Source organism: Oreochromis niloticus, linkage group LG3 (genome assembly GCF_001858045.2).
Source record: "Oreochromis niloticus isolate F11D_XX linkage group LG3, O_niloticus_UMD_NMBU, whole genome shotgun sequence".
Classification (NCBI taxonomy): Eukaryota; Metazoa; Chordata; class Actinopteri; order Cichliformes; family Cichlidae; genus Oreochromis; species Oreochromis niloticus.
In genome coordinates, this window is record NC_031967.2 from 74,723,583 (window position 1) to 74,740,437 (window position 16,855).

At 42.3% G+C, this 16,855-nt stretch overlaps 2 protein-coding genes across 2 annotated transcripts in view; both read left to right on the plus strand.

Moving 5' to 3' along the window:
- The window catches only part of LOC109196963 (uncharacterized), a 45,457-nt gene that overhangs the window by 13,965 nt on the left and 14,637 nt on the right, over positions 1 to 16,855 (plus strand). The window contains exons 3-5 of the mRNA XM_025905226.1: positions 3,010 to 3,342; positions 3,438 to 3,548; positions 4,254 to 4,261. Of these exons, the coding sequence (XP_025761011.1) occupies positions 3,010 to 3,342; positions 3,438 to 3,548; positions 4,254 to 4,261 (452 nt within the window). The remainder of the gene's footprint in view (positions 1 to 3,009; positions 3,343 to 3,437; positions 3,549 to 4,253; positions 4,262 to 16,855) is intronic.
- Positions 4,547 to 11,983, plus strand: LOC109201217 (butyrophilin-like protein 2). Its single transcript, XM_019356833.2, has 3 exons — positions 4,547 to 4,580; positions 11,281 to 11,607; positions 11,682 to 11,983. Exons 1-3 carry the CDS (start codon positions 4,550 to 4,552, stop codon positions 11,771 to 11,773), a joined length of 450 nt encoding a protein of 149 aa, XP_019212378.1. The 5' UTR covers positions 4,547 to 4,549; the 3' UTR covers positions 11,774 to 11,983.

Genomic DNA, 16,855 nt, shown 5'->3' on the forward strand with positions numbered 1-16,855 from the left:
TCGTAGTACTCGCACTTCGCAGACTACGTGGGGCAGGTACTCTGAAGTGCGAGAAGTGCGGAAGTGAGAGGCTTGCGAAATGGGACGGTCTGCCCTTCATCGCCCTGCTCAGGTTGCCTAGCAACCATGATACTATCCGCGAGAAACATTTCATATGCCATTGTATGACAGAAATAGAGAAAGTTGTGTTGTTCATCTGTTTGTTTATGAGCTTTCTTTGATTAGTTGAGTATCTGAGGCTGAGACCACAGGACTGTAAAAACATGATTGTTGGGCTTCATTTCTGTACTGAACAGTCATTTTAGGAGTAGCTAGTAAATAACAATTAGCTTAAGTTGTTCATGAGACTAAAGTCATCTTACTTTGGTAATGTAAATATAATATGAACAATATTAAAGTTATTAATATATGAATCATTATAAGTTATTACAGCAGAGAACTTGAACTCTGTGTCAAACACTGAGCTTCAGTAAAGATTCAAGTTGCAGTTATTTATATTTTCTATCACTTTAAATCTTCACTTAAAGACAAGTATCTTTGACAGTATTATACATAAGAGACACATATTGTTCGTTTAATATGTTGGCATTACTAAATTTGGCTCAATGCTTACATATATGTGTAAAAAGAAAATGTACGAGCTGTGAAAATTGTTTCTGATAGAATGAAGATCAGACTGATATATGAAATATTCCTTTATTGGGTGATAAAATAAGACCATGTCATAACTGCTTTAAGTCATACAGAATAGATATCAGAGCCTTAAACAGGCCGACTTCTGCTAAATGGGTCAAACTGGGCAGAAAGTCTACAAACACTTAACATCCTTATAGAATATGATGTAACACTACAGATCAACTTACCTCAGAATATATAAAGCATATAAACAATTACAGCAATATGATGCAACAAACACTTCAGTGCTACTAATCCAAAATACTCAAAGCTTCATAGAACTGAAACAGACAGGTGACAGTCTCAGGTGTATACACTGCTACAAACAGGAGGATTTAGTGTTTGTGTTATTACGAGTGCTAAAGAAGAAGAGTTCCCAGATGGTACAGTGGACACATGTGTGACTCCTGTGATTAAAGCATCTTTCTTTCAGCTTAACGAGTGAACCGTCAGCTCGTTCAAACACACGTTAAAGTCCGTTTGGCTCGACACCACCGAACAGAGGCAGCAATATAACATAGCTAACATTAACAGTGCAGTGAATCCTGCTTGTGCCGTCATATTCAGGACTGCAAACGATGGGGCGATCGTGGCTCAAGAGTTGGGAGTTCGCCTTGTAATCAGAAGGTTGCCAGTTCGAGCCCCGGCTCGGACAGTCTCGGTCGTTGTGTCCTTGGGCAAGACACTTCACCCATTTCCTACTGGTGGTGGTCAGAGGGCCCGGTGGTGCCAGTGTCCGGCAGCCTCGCCTCTGTCAGTGCGCCCCAGGGTGGCTGTGGCTACAATGTAGCTTGCCATCACCAGTGTGTGAATGTGTGCGTGAATGACTGGATATGTAAAGCGCTTTGGGGTCCTTAGGGACCATAAAGGCGCTATATAAATACAGGCCATTTACCATTTGCAAACCGAGCAGCATCACTGACTTTCAGCTTGTTGTGTTTGTGGATATATGACTGACTTTAATTATCCATAAAACATCACATTCTCTGTAAGATTAAGGTCGACTATTGAACAGCATTTATTTTAAAGGCTTTAAAACCAAGTAAACGCTGAAAGTACAAACATCACTAATGTCACATAACTTTGCCGACATGTGACCAACAGTAATGTTTTAATGTTCTTCATTATTAAACATTTGCACATAAATAAGTGATGTAATATTCAGTACTTTTAAAAGTTTACTCTTTGTGTCTAATAACTGTCACAAACCTCATATTTTATTTAGCATTATTAACTCAGTTCTTAATCTGCCTACCGCCACTCCCCATGTAGCATCGAGAGCAGCATGTGAAAACCTTTTAAATTCTTCATTAATCGGGTTGCGGATATCAGGTCTCATATTATCCCTACCAACCCATCTGTTCACACAACAACTTCGGCTGCTTTTGATCACTTTCAATTCAATTTTATTTATATAGCACCAAATCACAACACTCAAGGCGCTTTATATTGTACAGTAGATCGCACAATAGTAAATACAGAGAAAAACCCAACAATCATATGACACTTTGACCTGTGTCCTTTTCAACACCTTGAATCCCACAAGATGTACTCTGGCCATTGTTCCATCTCGTTTACTGAAAGATGTTTTTGACACTGTTGGTATGTGTTTGCTTTCTCTCATTATCAGTGACAGTCTTCAGGCTGGGTGTGTCCCTGGTGACATTAAACATGCTGTGGTGGAGCCTAGTCTTAAAAAGCAGAACTTGGATCCAACAGTTTTATCCAACTACAGACCAATTTCTTATTGTCTTTTCTTTCTAAAGTCCTGGAGAAAGTTTTCCTTCTTCAGCTTCAGACCTTTCTAGATAAAAATGGAATTAGTGAAGTATTTCAGTTTGGTTTTAAAGCGCACCGCACTGAAACTGCTCTTTTAAAAGTTTTTAATGACCTTTTAACTTTTATTGACTTGGGAGATTCTGCCATTTTGATACCATTAGACCTCAGGGCTGCCTTTAATACTGTAGATCATAGGATTCTTATCTCTCAGCTTGAACACTGTGTCAGAATCAAAGGAACTGCATTGGAATGGTTTAAATCTTACCTGTCCAACCAAAGTTTTCCTTCAGTTTGCCATATGGCTGATGGGTTTTTCCTTTTTACACAGAATTAATGTGCAGAAATGTGTGTGTGCTTCACAGGGAGACTTGGTCGTTTGTAACCATAGCAACATCTCATTAGATCCACTTTAGTTACTATTGAGACACAAAGAGTCAGAGGACATTATTATCTATGATCACTGTTACAGGACAGAGTCAGAGGTCAGGACTATAAAATACTCAGTTGTGCTTCAGTTACCATCTGTGTGACTGCTGCTGCTTATTTTCCTTTCAGACCTGCAGGTGGAGGTGAAGGTGGAGGAAGGCTCAGACTCCATCATACTGCCCTGCAAAACAACACCTGACCTGCCTGAGGACACCACAGTAGAGTGGACTTACTCTGACCTGGAGCAGATAGTGGTCTGTGTGTATCCAAACAGAAGTGACCACCTTAATCACCAGGATGGTTTTTACAGAAACCGAACAAAGATGAACAAAGACCTGCTGAGAACTGGAGACCTCAGTCTGACCCTGAAACACCCCACAGAGAGAGACAGTGGAGGATACATCTGCACCATCTACAGGGACAAAGACATCCTGAGACAGAAAGTAGTGCTGCAGGTCAAAGGTCAGAGATGAATATAAATGGCAAGAGTCAGTGTTATAGCTGCACATCAGAGTTCAGAAATAATGTTTTTTTTTGTTCTTTGTATTTCTCCACAGAACAGTTTCCATTCTGGGCCACAGCTCTCCTGGTTCTCCTGATTTTCCTGGTTCTTGTTCTCATTGTCTCTGGAGGTCTTTTATTTTATTTTCGGCACTATTTCATGTCAGGTGAGTGTCTCCTACTACACTACTCATAATGCCGATGGTTAGCAGGTGTCCTCTGGTGGCTCCTTGACTGCGGCTCACACAAACTTGTTCCAGAAGCTGAAAGAGTTGAGAGTTACAAACAGCTGATACAGAGAGCTGAAGAGAAACTTCCAGGTTTGTTCCAGAAGTCAGAAAACCTCCTTCAGACTCAGTCATTGATCAGTGAAACAGCTCCACAACATGACTTTACTAAACAGTGTGTGTGCTTCACTGCATTGATCTGACACAGAGGGCAGCAGAAGTTAAAAAAAAAACAAAAAAAACCCCAATACAGTTCAACACAAATATGTGAATAATATACAATAACTTTACATTACATTGTATAGAACCAATTATTGTTCTGGCATTTTATTGTTTTCTAATATTTTTAAATATATTATGTCAGCAGAAATAGTCCCAACACAGAACTCGATGTAAATCCCTGCCTAATATTTATTTGTCAAGGAAATTCCTCATTTACATGAATAAAATGGAATCAATTAGATAGATTTGATTCAAACCACTGCAGTGAATTTCTTTTTATAAGTATGGTGTGTTTTAGTTTTTGTAGTAAAATGTTGTGGTCTACACTGAGCTCAAACCAGAAATAACTCCTCTGTAACAGGTCATAAGGAGACCATTAGTAACCTTCACTACAGCTCATGTTGTGCTTTGTTGTCCTCTCAGTCCCCTGGGTGGGGGTGGATTCAGGGGTGGAGTCTGTCCAGCTGATCTGCAAAGCCATAGTTTGTATGCCCAAAGATACTAAAGTGGAGTGGAAGGACAAAGACAACAGGAAGGTCCACGTGTATAAGAACGGCTCTGACCAGCCTGAAGAACAGGACGATAAATACAAGAACCGAACAAAGATGAAGAGAAACTTGCTGGAACCTGGAGACCTCAGTCTGACCCTGAAACACCCCACAGATAGAGACACAAACACCTACACCTGCACCGTCTACAGAGGGGAGGGAAACATCCTGATGGAGAAACAAGTGGAGCTGAAAGTCAGAGGTCAGTGCTGTAGTTATAGGTCAAAGGTCAGAGGTCAGACTCATGATGGTGGTTCAGTCTCAGTGGGCTCCATCCAATAATGTTACAGTGTTAGCATGTCTGATGTTTGTGGCTGTTTTGGTTTTTATTTGATTTCCACCCAAATGTAAAAGCTTCAGCAGATGAACTGTAGGAGCAAAGTTCATGTGTGAGACTTCATCTGAAAGGTAACATCTTCTAGTTTCTGAACATGTGTTTGTTTAGCATGTGGCTAAAACACAGGCTAAGCTAAGTTAGTTCAAATCTCAGTAAAAACCTTCTTTGGTCCTCATCTATAATCAGTCATATCTGAGTCACAATAACTAGAAGATGATTTCTAGCAGAACTGTGAAAATCTCCACATCCTTTCTCCATGTTATCATCCAAAGCTGTGTGAAGTTTCAGAGCTCTGCAGCTAACAGAGACTTTCAGTTTGCTGCTCTCTTCCTCTGACAGCTCCATTCTTAGGGAGCGTTAGTTCTCTGTTTCACTTTATTCCACTTATTCAGTCTGATGTTCTCTGATCTGTTTCTCTTGTTTAGTGTCTTAAATGCTGCCAGTGCCTCTCTTTGCTTTAACCAACCTTTCTCTTTATTTCTGAGCTTTTTAAGGACTTTAACTGATGCATCAACCTTTGAAAATGGAAAGAAATCAGTCAGATTCATGGCTATGTTACACCGCTGAAATGATGGGCCAACTCATCTCCCGTGCAACATATTTATTTTTACAGAAAAACTGTAAAAACAGAAAAATGTCTGATTAATCAGTTCTTTCGGCGCGCAGGTCGTACGCTGCCTCTTCACCACTGACACTACTTCTTCTAGTGTAGCAAACAAGTAACTTATACAGTTTCATAATCACATGCACCACTTGATAAACTGCTTAAATCACAAAAATACATTTTATTACACACATGAATAACACAGTGAACTCTCATTACAGTTTTGTCTTGTTTTTACTACTGTTCTAATCTATTTATGAACCTCTCTTCTTAACCGTATTTATTAAACTAGATCTCTTTCAAATGTTTTTCTTAACAATTTTTACAGCATTTACTCTTCATGAACTAAACATAAAGCAATTCACATTTTCTCTTCTTGTGCAAATATATATCTTGTGGCTTTAACCCAAAAAATACCTGCACCGAGCTCACAGAGTTTCGGGACAGTCTAACACTTGGATCGGCACAGGCTAACAACAGGATCAACTTGGAAATGAGCTCTGTAGCTTAACATTCGCCACACACAAGACATTTATCATTAATCGCCACTGCTGTCTGTCACTTTTATAACCTCTGTTTCCTATTCTCAACCACCCAGCTTACCTGTAAAAACAGAAAAATGTCTGATTAATCAGTTCTTTCGGCGCGCAGGCCGTACGCTGCCTCTTCACCAGACACTACTTCTTCTAGTGTAGCGTCAGCTACTGATGCGTACGAGACTGAGCGCCCTCTGCTGGTGGAACTTATATAACAGTAAAACTGACATTACAGTGGCCTACTAAACGAAAGTGTCTCTGAGCATAAAATAAAATGGGGGGCTACTATTTTCATGTCTCTGTCTTTAACATAGTGCCACAGCTGCATCAAAGTGCCACATGTAGTTCTCCCACATCAGCTGGATTATATCTATAGCAGCAAACAGCAGCTGATCCACAAATCTTTGTCTGTGTTAATAAAGTTGGATCAGTTCAAATAGTTTGTTGCTCTGCACTTGAAAGCAGCAGTTTTTCTAATGCACCACCTTCATGTTTCCTTCATATTTGAATCCCCCTGTAGATACTGACAGGTAACCATGTCACACAGAGCTCAAGCCTTTGAATCCAGCTGTGATTGTTGATTTTCTATTGAATGGACTTTTTCAAATCCAGCTGTAGGCCTGTGTTTGTGAGCTCATTAACAGCTGTTTATTTAGAGATACGTGGTCCTCACAGGACAGCCACTACAAACATATGATTTTATAGAATATGATGCATTACTGCAGATTCAACACAATAGAAAGGATTTGAAATGAGCTCAGCCTTAAACATGTGCAGCAGTAATATTGATCCATAGACACTGATGGGAACATTTTTCTGCACAATAAGTACTTTGACTTTTCATACTTTATGTCCAATTTGCCAGTACTGCAGTTTTGTGTGTAGTGAGGTGTTTTCATGGTGTTTTATTGGTGCTTTTACTAAAGGAAGGCTTCTATCAAATTCTTCCAAATGCTGTCAAACTGAGCTGTGTGATGAAGTGAGTGTGACAGAAACACTCAGACTGTGTTTCTCTGCTTCATCAAGTCAAATCTGGTCCTCAGAGACTGAATAAAGTCCTGTCCCACTAACAGCAGCTCCAACAGTCTGTTCACTGCTTTCTTCCTGTCAGTCTTCATCTTTCTGCTGCGTCTCCTCTTCACACTGACCACTTTCTATCTAACAGTGAGCTCCCAGTGAAGCAGCAGCATTCAGCCTGTTAGAGTCAACACAAATGTCTCCATCCAAGCTCATGTTGTGCTTTGTTGTCCTCTCAGTCCCCCAGGTGGAGGTGGATTCAGGGGTGGAGTCTGTCCAGCTGCCCTTCAACACCACACTTCACCTGCCTGAAGACGCTAAAGTGGAGTGGAGAGACAGGTATTACTACTACAACAACAGGAAGGTCCACGTGTATGAGAACGGCTCTGACCAGCCTGAAGAACAGGACCAGTTTTACAGAGACCGAACGAAGATGAATGAAGACCTGCTGAAAACTGGAGACCTCAGTCTGACCATGAAATACCCCACAGATGGAGACAACTCCACCTACACCTGCACCGTCTACAGCAGAGAGGGAAACATCCTGCTGAAGAAACAAGTGGAGCTGAAAGTCAGAGGTCAGTGCTGTAGATACAAGTCAAAGGTCAGAGGTCATGTAGGAGTTTATTCTCTAAAAGCTTTTAGTTTGAATCTGGGTGTTTGTGGCTGGATGAAAATGTCAGGCAGAGCAACTGCGTGTTTAAATGAACAGACTAAGAAGACCATTAAAAATAATCCTAACTTCAAAATAAAAGCCTCTGGCATGATTTAAGTTTGGATCAAATCAATAGTTTTGTTAGTTTAGTCCAAATCAATGTAAATGTATAAATATCAATAGTTTTAAAGCTGCTGAGATCATTCAAACACTTTGATCCAGTCATTTGGATGTTGTCAAATGTCACTGTGGAGCAGCCATAGATATGAGGCTTTTATTGTGAAGTGAAAATGATGAGTGTGATGATCCAGAGGAGCCCATGGGGTGTTTGTGGCTGGATGAAAAGGTTTGTAGCTCTCCTTGTAAAGAGAAACAGCTTGAAGCTACAGAGGAGCGTCTGCAGAAGAAGACAGGGGAAAGAGGAAGAAGCTGAGGCTGCTGGAGAAAAGACAGGAAAAGAAAATCAGCTTTATTTGTTGGAGGCCGTTTGTTCATCACACTGAAATATTCCCACTTTAGAGACATGAAACAAAGTGAAGATATTACTAATGTCACTCAAAGGCTCTCTGTGTTATCTTGGCTCCAGCTGAACTAAACAAAAACTAAGAAAAACAGTCCCAAGCCCGGCTGTAAAACAAGGATGGTTGTCACCCGGCCAAAACGACGAGAATCAGGCATCTGGGGAAATGAGCCATAAAAGTGTATGGACCCAAACCGATCAATGTCACACGTTCAAGCTACCATGTTCAGCCGATGCACCAGCACTGGGGACCCAGGATGCTGGAGAGAAGTGGACTTCTGGCCAAGGTGACATTAGAATTTCACAAAAAATGGTGATCAACGTTGGCGTATGGGACATCCATACGGAGACTTACATTGGTCAGAAAGAGACCATCGTGCAAACATCTAATGCTGCAACATCCAAATCGCCACGTTTTTCGAACTTTGTCTAACAGGATCAGGTACCACCAATATCAAGCCTTTGTCCACCAATGATCTGATCTGCCTCTGTTATTCTCGGGGAGATAAGCAAGAGTCAGGGGTCTGATTGATGGTCAATCGCAGAATTCCATCCAGCATCCTCAACTTTCATCCCATCTCAGAACGACTTGACATCCCACCATTAGTGGAACAATCAAGACGCACATCGTCTCTGCCTATGCACCAACAGAGATCAGCTTGGATGTGGCCAAGACCAATTTCTACAACCACCTTCAGCTCAGAAGACTGACCTCATCATTGATGCCAGCGATCTGAACGTCCACATTGGATCAGCTGGGAGGCCGCCCTGGGGCATTTCGGCCAGCGACAATGGACTTCGTCCTCTGTCCTTTGCTGTGACCAACAAGATGACGATATTTTCCAGTACCATCTTACTGGAGAAATCTTAGTGGAAAGGATTCGGTGATCCTGGACTATGTGCTAATAAACACCTGATTCCAATCATCTCTTCAAGACGTCCATCTAATAAGGGGCCCAGAATGTGGCTCTGATCACTACCCCATTTGCACTTGACTACGATTGAAACTCCAGCATGCCAAGTGGACTCCAAGAATTCCAACTCACTCTGTTGAATTATTTTGCCCTGCTGTCCGATTTGGACAACAGGGTATGAAAAAGAGCAAAAACCTGAGGGGGCCACCATTGAAAGTGCCCGCCCACTGTACCCCCTGACTCGGCATTGCAGCCACTTTTGGATATCTGACAAATGTGTCTTTAGGATTCCTTGTAGCAGAACTCAAGAAAGCAACACTGGTAAACCTTGATCGCTACCGCCTACTCAATCGAGAAGCAGGCAGCATGATGAAGAGGGACCGAAAAGCTTACTGGGACCAAGTGGAGACCTTGAAGAAGCGTCATTGTGACATGAATATCACACACTCTACTGGACGTTGTGTGGTTTAAGCAGCAAATCGAAGTCCACCAAGGACAACATCAAGAAAGCTGATGGTACCTTCTTATGCTCAGCAACTGAACGCCTGCGTCAAGGGAAAGAATTCTTTAAAGGCCACTACAATCATGACCTGCTGCAAGTGTTCATTTTTGGAAGCAACCGAGGGGAAGGGACATCCCAAACTTCACTCAGTCATGTTCTTCCATCTCCTTTCTGCCCTCCAGCATTGTCTTTTCAGACTATGAATGTCTCTCTGAATCCAGGGTAGCGAGCTAGCACGATGTTTAGTCCTGATCTTAAAAGGTGCTGTTGAATCTAAAGTGGACGTACAAAGGATCTTAAAGTCAGCAGCTCAGATAATGTGATCACATATAAGAACCATGGAGCAGGAAAAATCTGAGAGTTCAGCTGCTATTTGTGTTCTCCACCATAACATTATTAAGGTTTGGCCAGTTTAATCTGTTTCACACTTTACTTTAACAAGCAGCACCTCCAAACTAAACCCTTCATACACCTTAATAGAGGAGCATTTGAAGCCAAACATTCACCCACCCAGCCACTTTCTCTGGGCTGACTAAAACAATCATATGCAAGGTCAGAGTTCACAGATTAGACAGTCCTCTCAAGATTTCATCATGTTTCTGTTCAAAACATCAAATCACGCTGATGGGACGTTGTAAAATCCTTCAGAATAAAAGTCACACTATTCAGAGAGAAAAGTGAACCAAGGTGGATGGAGGCAGCAAAGAAACTGTAGGGTGGAGCTGAAGAAACGCCCCATTCCATGGCCACAGGGGGGAGTGGAGCTGAAGATACAAACACTACGGTGGGCTTGTTTCACAGCCTCTCAAAGACACACATAAAGTCCAGTTTGAGGAAGTGGGAGCGCTGTTTGGTATCCATTTTGTGCCCATGGGGATAAGGATGGTGTCGGCCTCCGGACGGGATCGTATTCTGCCAGGAAACTTGTCTAAAATGTCCCAGAGCGTCGGGCCGGGAAAAGACAGAGCGTACGCCTCCTTTATTGTGAAATTCCTCACCATGGTAACTGAACACATCAGCTGGTCTGCAGCAGGTTATGTTCAGAGTTTGAGGCTCAAATTGGCTCAAAGTGTCCCATTTTCACTGATTGTTTTCCCGACGACATGCTTCAAGTGTGATATGGATCCTCTGCTGAAGGAATCTGCTTTCTATCCACAACCTGTTGATCCGTATCTGACTAACAGCAGCGCAGGAAGCCCTGCAGTTATAGAGAAACTGTCTGAGTCGCATTGTTGCTGCAATTTACCTGCAACTGCTGATGAAGAAAAAGTCTCAATGTGTTTGTGTTTGGTCCTAATCTGCTGCCAAGTCTGTTTGACACTGCTGGATTTCCAGCTGATAGATGACAGATTAGAAACTGATCAGTCTATTGATCACACAATATTCCATCAATAGAATTGATTTGACTTTGATTTGTGTAACAAAGTGATTTCCACGCCTCCTTCATGATGTGACAGTGTCAGAGCTGAATGCACTTGTAGAGTATCATGTTTTTATGGCTCACATTTAAAGTGTTCCAGCTCTAATGTACAGCTGTCATATTAGAAATAGAAGCAGCTCTGATTTTAGTGCTCAAATAAATCTATGAAGTGATGAATTCACACATGAACAGTTTTCTGCAGCGTTCCTCTCGGCCTTATTTGCAGCTCCACTCTTGTTTTTGCTCTAATAATTATTTCTCTCCATGAGCTGTTTCTCTGCCTGAAGGAGGCGCCACTCCATCGCTTCATTTAGTGCAGAACAAGAGTCACATGATGCTGCTCTGTCAACACCAATCACACTTTGTACAGCTCATGTTGTGTTTGTTGTCCTCTCAGTCTGTCAGGTGGAGGTGGAGGAGGGGGCGGAGTCTGTCCAGCTGCCCTTCAACACCACACAAAACCTGCCTGAAGATGCTGAAGTTGTGTGGAGACGCTATGAACCATACAGGAAGGTGCGCATGTATAAGAACGGCTCCGACCAGCCTGAAAAACAGGATCAGGATTACAGAGACCGAACAAAGATGAATGAAGACCTGCTGAAAACTGGAGACCTCAGTCTGACCCTGAAATACCCCACAGACTGGGACAGTGGAGAATACAGATGTGATGTCTGGAGGAGCATATGGTTCATCAGAAGAAAAACAGTGCTGCTCAAAGTCAAAGGTTTGTATTTCTGTGTGTGTATGTGCGTCTGTTTGTGTTTGTGTGTCTCTGACTGTCTTGTGTCTCCTCTGCAGGGAGAGTTCAGGTTCAGGATCAAACAGGGGACATCAGGAACAGAAGCAGCTCCATTGATCCGACTCCTCTGATGTCTGATAAATTAGTTTAATCTGTGTGTTCTTTGATTATTGATCGGTGATGTCAGAGTGGAGCCATGTTGTTGTTGTGTGACTGAAGCTGTGTCCCAATCCAGCAAGCGCACGCTTCGGAGTACCCGCACTTCGCGGACTACGTGGGGCAGGTACTACGAAGTATGAGAAGGGTAAATAAAAAAGGTAAATGGCCTGTATTTGTATAGGCCTTTACTTAGTCCCTAAGGACCCCAAAGCACTTTACACAACCAGTCATTCACTCATTCACACACACATTCACACACTGGTGATGGCAAGCTACACTGTAGCCACAGCTGCCCTGGGGCGCACTGACAGAGGCGAGGCTCACACACACACATCTGTCTCCAGCAGCTGTCTGAGCTGCAGTCTGTATTGTGTGTGTAATATCTTCATATGTTTCTAATATTACAGTTTTATCTTCAGGTGTAAAATCAGCTGCTCTGCTGTCTTATCCCCTGATCCTGTGTGATTGATTAGATCCTGCAAACACCACAAATTTCATTTCAACTGCTATTTGAAAGCCAGCGAGTAAAAGGATTAGCGATAGTTTTCAGAGCGATGCCAAAGCTTGGATTCCTCTCCTACAGGAGCTTTTCTTTTCTTTCTTTTCTCTCCCTGTGAAATACACCAGCTGGACCTTTACCCAGTTTGAGTACAAGAAAATAATGATTAGAATAAAATGTGCTCAATTTGTTTAGATGACAGCGTCCAGCTGTACATCAGAAGAATAGGAAATGATTTGTGAATATGTGTGTGTTTTAGGTTGGTTTACCTGAAAATTCTACTTAAGTACAGTAACAGAGTATTTGTACTTTGTTACTTCCCACTTCTGGCCCTACCGTTTTATCTCATATTACTTCTGTGTTTGGTCAGTGGAGGGGTTTTTTAATGTCTATTATGATCTCACTTGCCACATTTATTGCAATATTAGGAACCCGTGGATGTTGTATTGCTTCCCAGGGCAGCAAACATGTATATTAAAATCACCAAGCAGAAGGATCTGATCATAGCATGATGCACAGTTGGCAAGAAACTCTGAAAACTCAGCCAAGAACTTCTTATTATATTTAGGGGGCCAATAAACAATCGCACGTAGCAATGAGTGCGAGTGGCCCAGCTCACACAAACAGAGTTTGAAGCTGGTGTGGGGAGTAAATGTGGATAGCTTTTATTTTCTACTTGCTTCAGTCAACCACTCACCCAGAGGATCTACTAAAGCCAGGTAGGGGCTGGCTGGATTCAGCAGAGCAAACATCTAATGTAGTCGTGGGCTCACAAGTTTCTCTCTGAATGCTGTCATGTTGTAGTTGCCATGGTTACACAAGGTTTGGCCCTGACCAAAGCGCTCGGCACAGACATGGTAGAGAAGGCCGTCACTAAATGATGGAGGCGGGGAAGCGAGACTCAGAGGGGGTCAGGTATCCTGGTGTTACTGAGGAGAACTCTGCTCTCTCTTTCTAGTCCCTGTTATTTACTCACACTGTCCCATTTAAAGCAGCTGAATCCTCTGTGATGCTGTTCACACAAATATGGTTGGATCACGCTGAGACTGAAGGGACTCTGACTGTCAGCTCACTCTTGAACACACTGAGTTTCTGGGAGTCTGGCAGATATAAGACCCTCTTCAGGAACTGACTCAAAGAAGAAAAAGTGTGGATTTTTTCATGTGTCCAGATTGTCATTTTTCACTGGACGTGGGTAAAACTCCTGGATATCAAAGACATTCTGAGGATCACTGAAGTTAAACGGCTGTTGCTGAAAGTTTAAAGAGAATTGTAAAATGATAAGATAATGATTGACTAATAAGATTATCTGACAGGTCCTTAAAGTGGCCCCTTGGTGGAGCTCAGCAGGACGACAGGTGGCTGTGAGCTCATTTTAAAATAATCATAGAATAAACAGAAACATTAGCAGATGACGTTTGAAGGCTTTACATGTGTTGGATATGAATGTTTGGAGCCCGGATCATCATTTGTCTTGTTTCAGTGTGAATGTTTTTCTCCATGTTGGCCTGAGGGTGGTGCTGTTTAGCCTGTACTGAGTATTTGTCACTATGCTGAGTTGTGGGTGGAGTCAGTGATTGGCTGAAGGTGCCTTCTTTAAAGCGGGAACACTGGCTCAGCTTTCCTACCTCCTTACTCCCAGCTGGACCACGCTGCATCAACAAGTGATTGTCTGTGTGTGGAAGAGTGATGCCATTGTACACACTGTAAATATCTTCTTCTTCTTCAGCTGTGTGGGTGGAGAAGCTTTTCTGTTAGGGAGACGGTGTCCTTCTCACCTTCAGACATGTGATTAGAAAGAGAGGGAGAGAGAGTTCAGATTACAGTGCAGATATGAATGAATGAATCCGTGCTCGTCCTCACGGCTCCTGCATGCTTTTAAAAAAGTGTGTGTTCAGCTCTGATCTCCAATCTGTTCTTTTCTCTCTTTGTTTCTTTCCTGGGTTCATGATCATCATCACACCCAATGTTCCCTCTAATATTTCATGTGTCTGAGCGAACACACAAACTCCCTGAGCGATCCCTTTGACCACTGTGAGCAACAGCAGACGTGTGCACTGTGGTCACGCCAGCATCTAATCCATCCAAGTTACATGGTTTATTAAAATAATCAAATTACAGCGTTTACATTTATGTTAGACTACTTTTAATTAACTGCTTTAGCCCACTTACAATGAAAATTTAAAAAATCTTGTTCATGACCTGTGTAGTATGTTAACACTATTGGAAGTAAAAATAACTTTAACTCCAATTTTGAAAACACAACTTTGTTTCTTTTCTTTTTTTTTTTTAAATAAACCTCTGACTTGTATTATGAGTCTGTGGTCTGGGAGAGAGTCTGTAACTCTCTGTCTGCAAAATACAGTATATAATGACCAATGTTGGGCAATTAATTATATAGTTACTTCTTCAAAAAAGTAACCGAGTTTTGCAAACAACAAAGTTTTTTGCAGCTGTTTACCTAAAAATGCAGCCAAGGCGTTTTTAAACAAACATTTCAAACTATTTACAGAACAATCAGCTGTTCTGCATCAAATCTGATGCCACACAAATTATTTGTGCCGCTCCAAAAAATAATTTCTCTCCACTATGAGATAAAGGAGAACAACAGCCTGATACCTGCAGGCGTGACAACAGGAGATGTATCACTCCTGTAACACCTGTAACATTCAGCAGCCGCCTCATTGTTCTGACACACACAACAAATCTATTGACTACACTACACACTAACTACACAAGATTTGCGCTAAACGGCTCAAATCTCTCACATCTCAAAACACTCAAAACACTCATCTCTCTGTATACTGGACTGTATGTAGCGGAGATGACAATAAAGTTTACTTTGACTTCAGCAGCGAGCAGGCGCACCGAGGGCTCTCGCGCTCACTTTTCGCGTATAGAATTTCGAAAAAACATCGGTGCAAATTATAAGTCTGCATCATGATGTCTGGTGTTTTCGTGTTTGTTGGTTTGTTTTTATTTTGTTTTATTTTGCAAGTTGGTTATTAGATGCTGCTCCAGCCAGCCAGAGACTCCACCGCCGCCCCGCCCTCTCCTCCCTGTGCCGCAAGCAGCAGGCGCCCCTCACAAACGGAGGGCACCCTTACTCCCAGCAAATTTATTTATTTATTTATTTATTTATTTATGAGAGTGCATGTTAATGAACATAAATGTAAAAAAAATTACATGAATGTAAATATGCCAGATTTTGCCAAGGGCTAATTTCCATCTGTTGTCATGGGCGATAGAAAACCGATCGGTGCCTATGCCATTCCCAATATGCGCTGGCTGATGTCGGCGCAGCATGAGCACGAGCAATTTTTTTTTTTTTTTTTTTTGCCGATGCCCGTGATGCCGCCCCCCACCACGATGCCGCCCCGGGCAACTGCCCGTGTCGCCCGTATCAAAAACCGCTACTGGTCAAGGGGGACTCCTGGTGGACACACACAGACATGCAACAAACAGCTGGAAACAGCTGTTGGAAAGGATTGGGATGCTTCAGACAAACACACAACGCACACTCTAACAGTCATTTATCTGACATTACTCCGCATGCATCAGCTGCTCCATCACAGTGAGAACAGACAGAACAGCCTCAGTGCTGCTGTTTAAACTCTGTCCCTTGCTTTGATGCTGTTAGGAGAAATTTTTAGGTATTGAAGAAGTGAGTTGTGTGTCTGTGTGTTGCAGACACGACTCTGCATGTGATTTCTTCTTGTTACAATCACATGTTTGAAATCTGATGTTTTTCCAAACAGCAGTGATGATGATCCACTTCAGGGATGAGCTCTTTACCTTCCTCTGTGCACACATTTGCCTTTAGGGTCCATGTTGCCTGCTGTGTGTTTATCTTTGAAGCATGCAGCACTAGTAAGATCAATATGAGTGTGTCAGATGTAGTTCCCCTACATTAGCTGGATTCTATCTATATTGAACTTCCTGCTCACAGAAATTCATCAGCACAGACTCAGTACAGAGGATGCTTCCTCTCACAGAAAGGATCCAACTCGAGTCTCACTGACGTCTCTCAGACGGTAGCACCAGAACCTACTTTGGTTTCCTCAGCTTCTGCATTTAAACACGAGAATATTAGAAGTTTATTTCACACTGTTTTTTCTGTGTTTCTCATGTTGTTTTATAGAAATTTACAAACTGATGTTGTGACTCAGTGAGAAACCAGCCTCAGTCTGGATTCTACTTCCTGTTTGCCTTTAACTCATGAGACTCACACAAATGTTCATGCAGTGTAGCTGGAGGTCCACAAACTATCTGAAAATGTCACAGTGAAGAACTTTGAATGTATTTCTGAGCTTTTTTTACAACTGATGTTTTCCAGTGTACGTCTCCCCACGCTGCGTGTATTCATTAAAATCAATTGTTTGACCAAGCTCTTCTGGACCATCATTGTTTTACTCTCGTCCTCAATTTCGGACCCTTAACACCCCCCCTCCCCTCTCCGGAAGTGTGTAATATGATCCCTAGGCGTGACGAATTGCATCCGGTGAGGGGAGGGGGGAACTCCGGAAGTGTGTAATATGATCCAGAAGTGCGACACCTGTTGTGACACCTGTTGTG

Coding starts and splice junctions, on each gene's coding strand:
- LOC109201217 (XM_019356833.2), top strand. CDS start 4,550: ATGGAGAAACAAGTGGAGCTGAAAGTCAGAG. Junction 4,581..11,280: donor AGTGGAGCTGAAAGTCAGAG/GTCAGTGCTGTA, acceptor TTGTCCTCTCAG/TCTGTCAGGTGGAGGTGGAG. Junction 11,608..11,681: donor AGTGCTGCTCAAAGTCAAAG/GTTTGTATTTCT, acceptor TCTCCTCTGCAG/GGAGAGTTCAGGTTCAGGAT.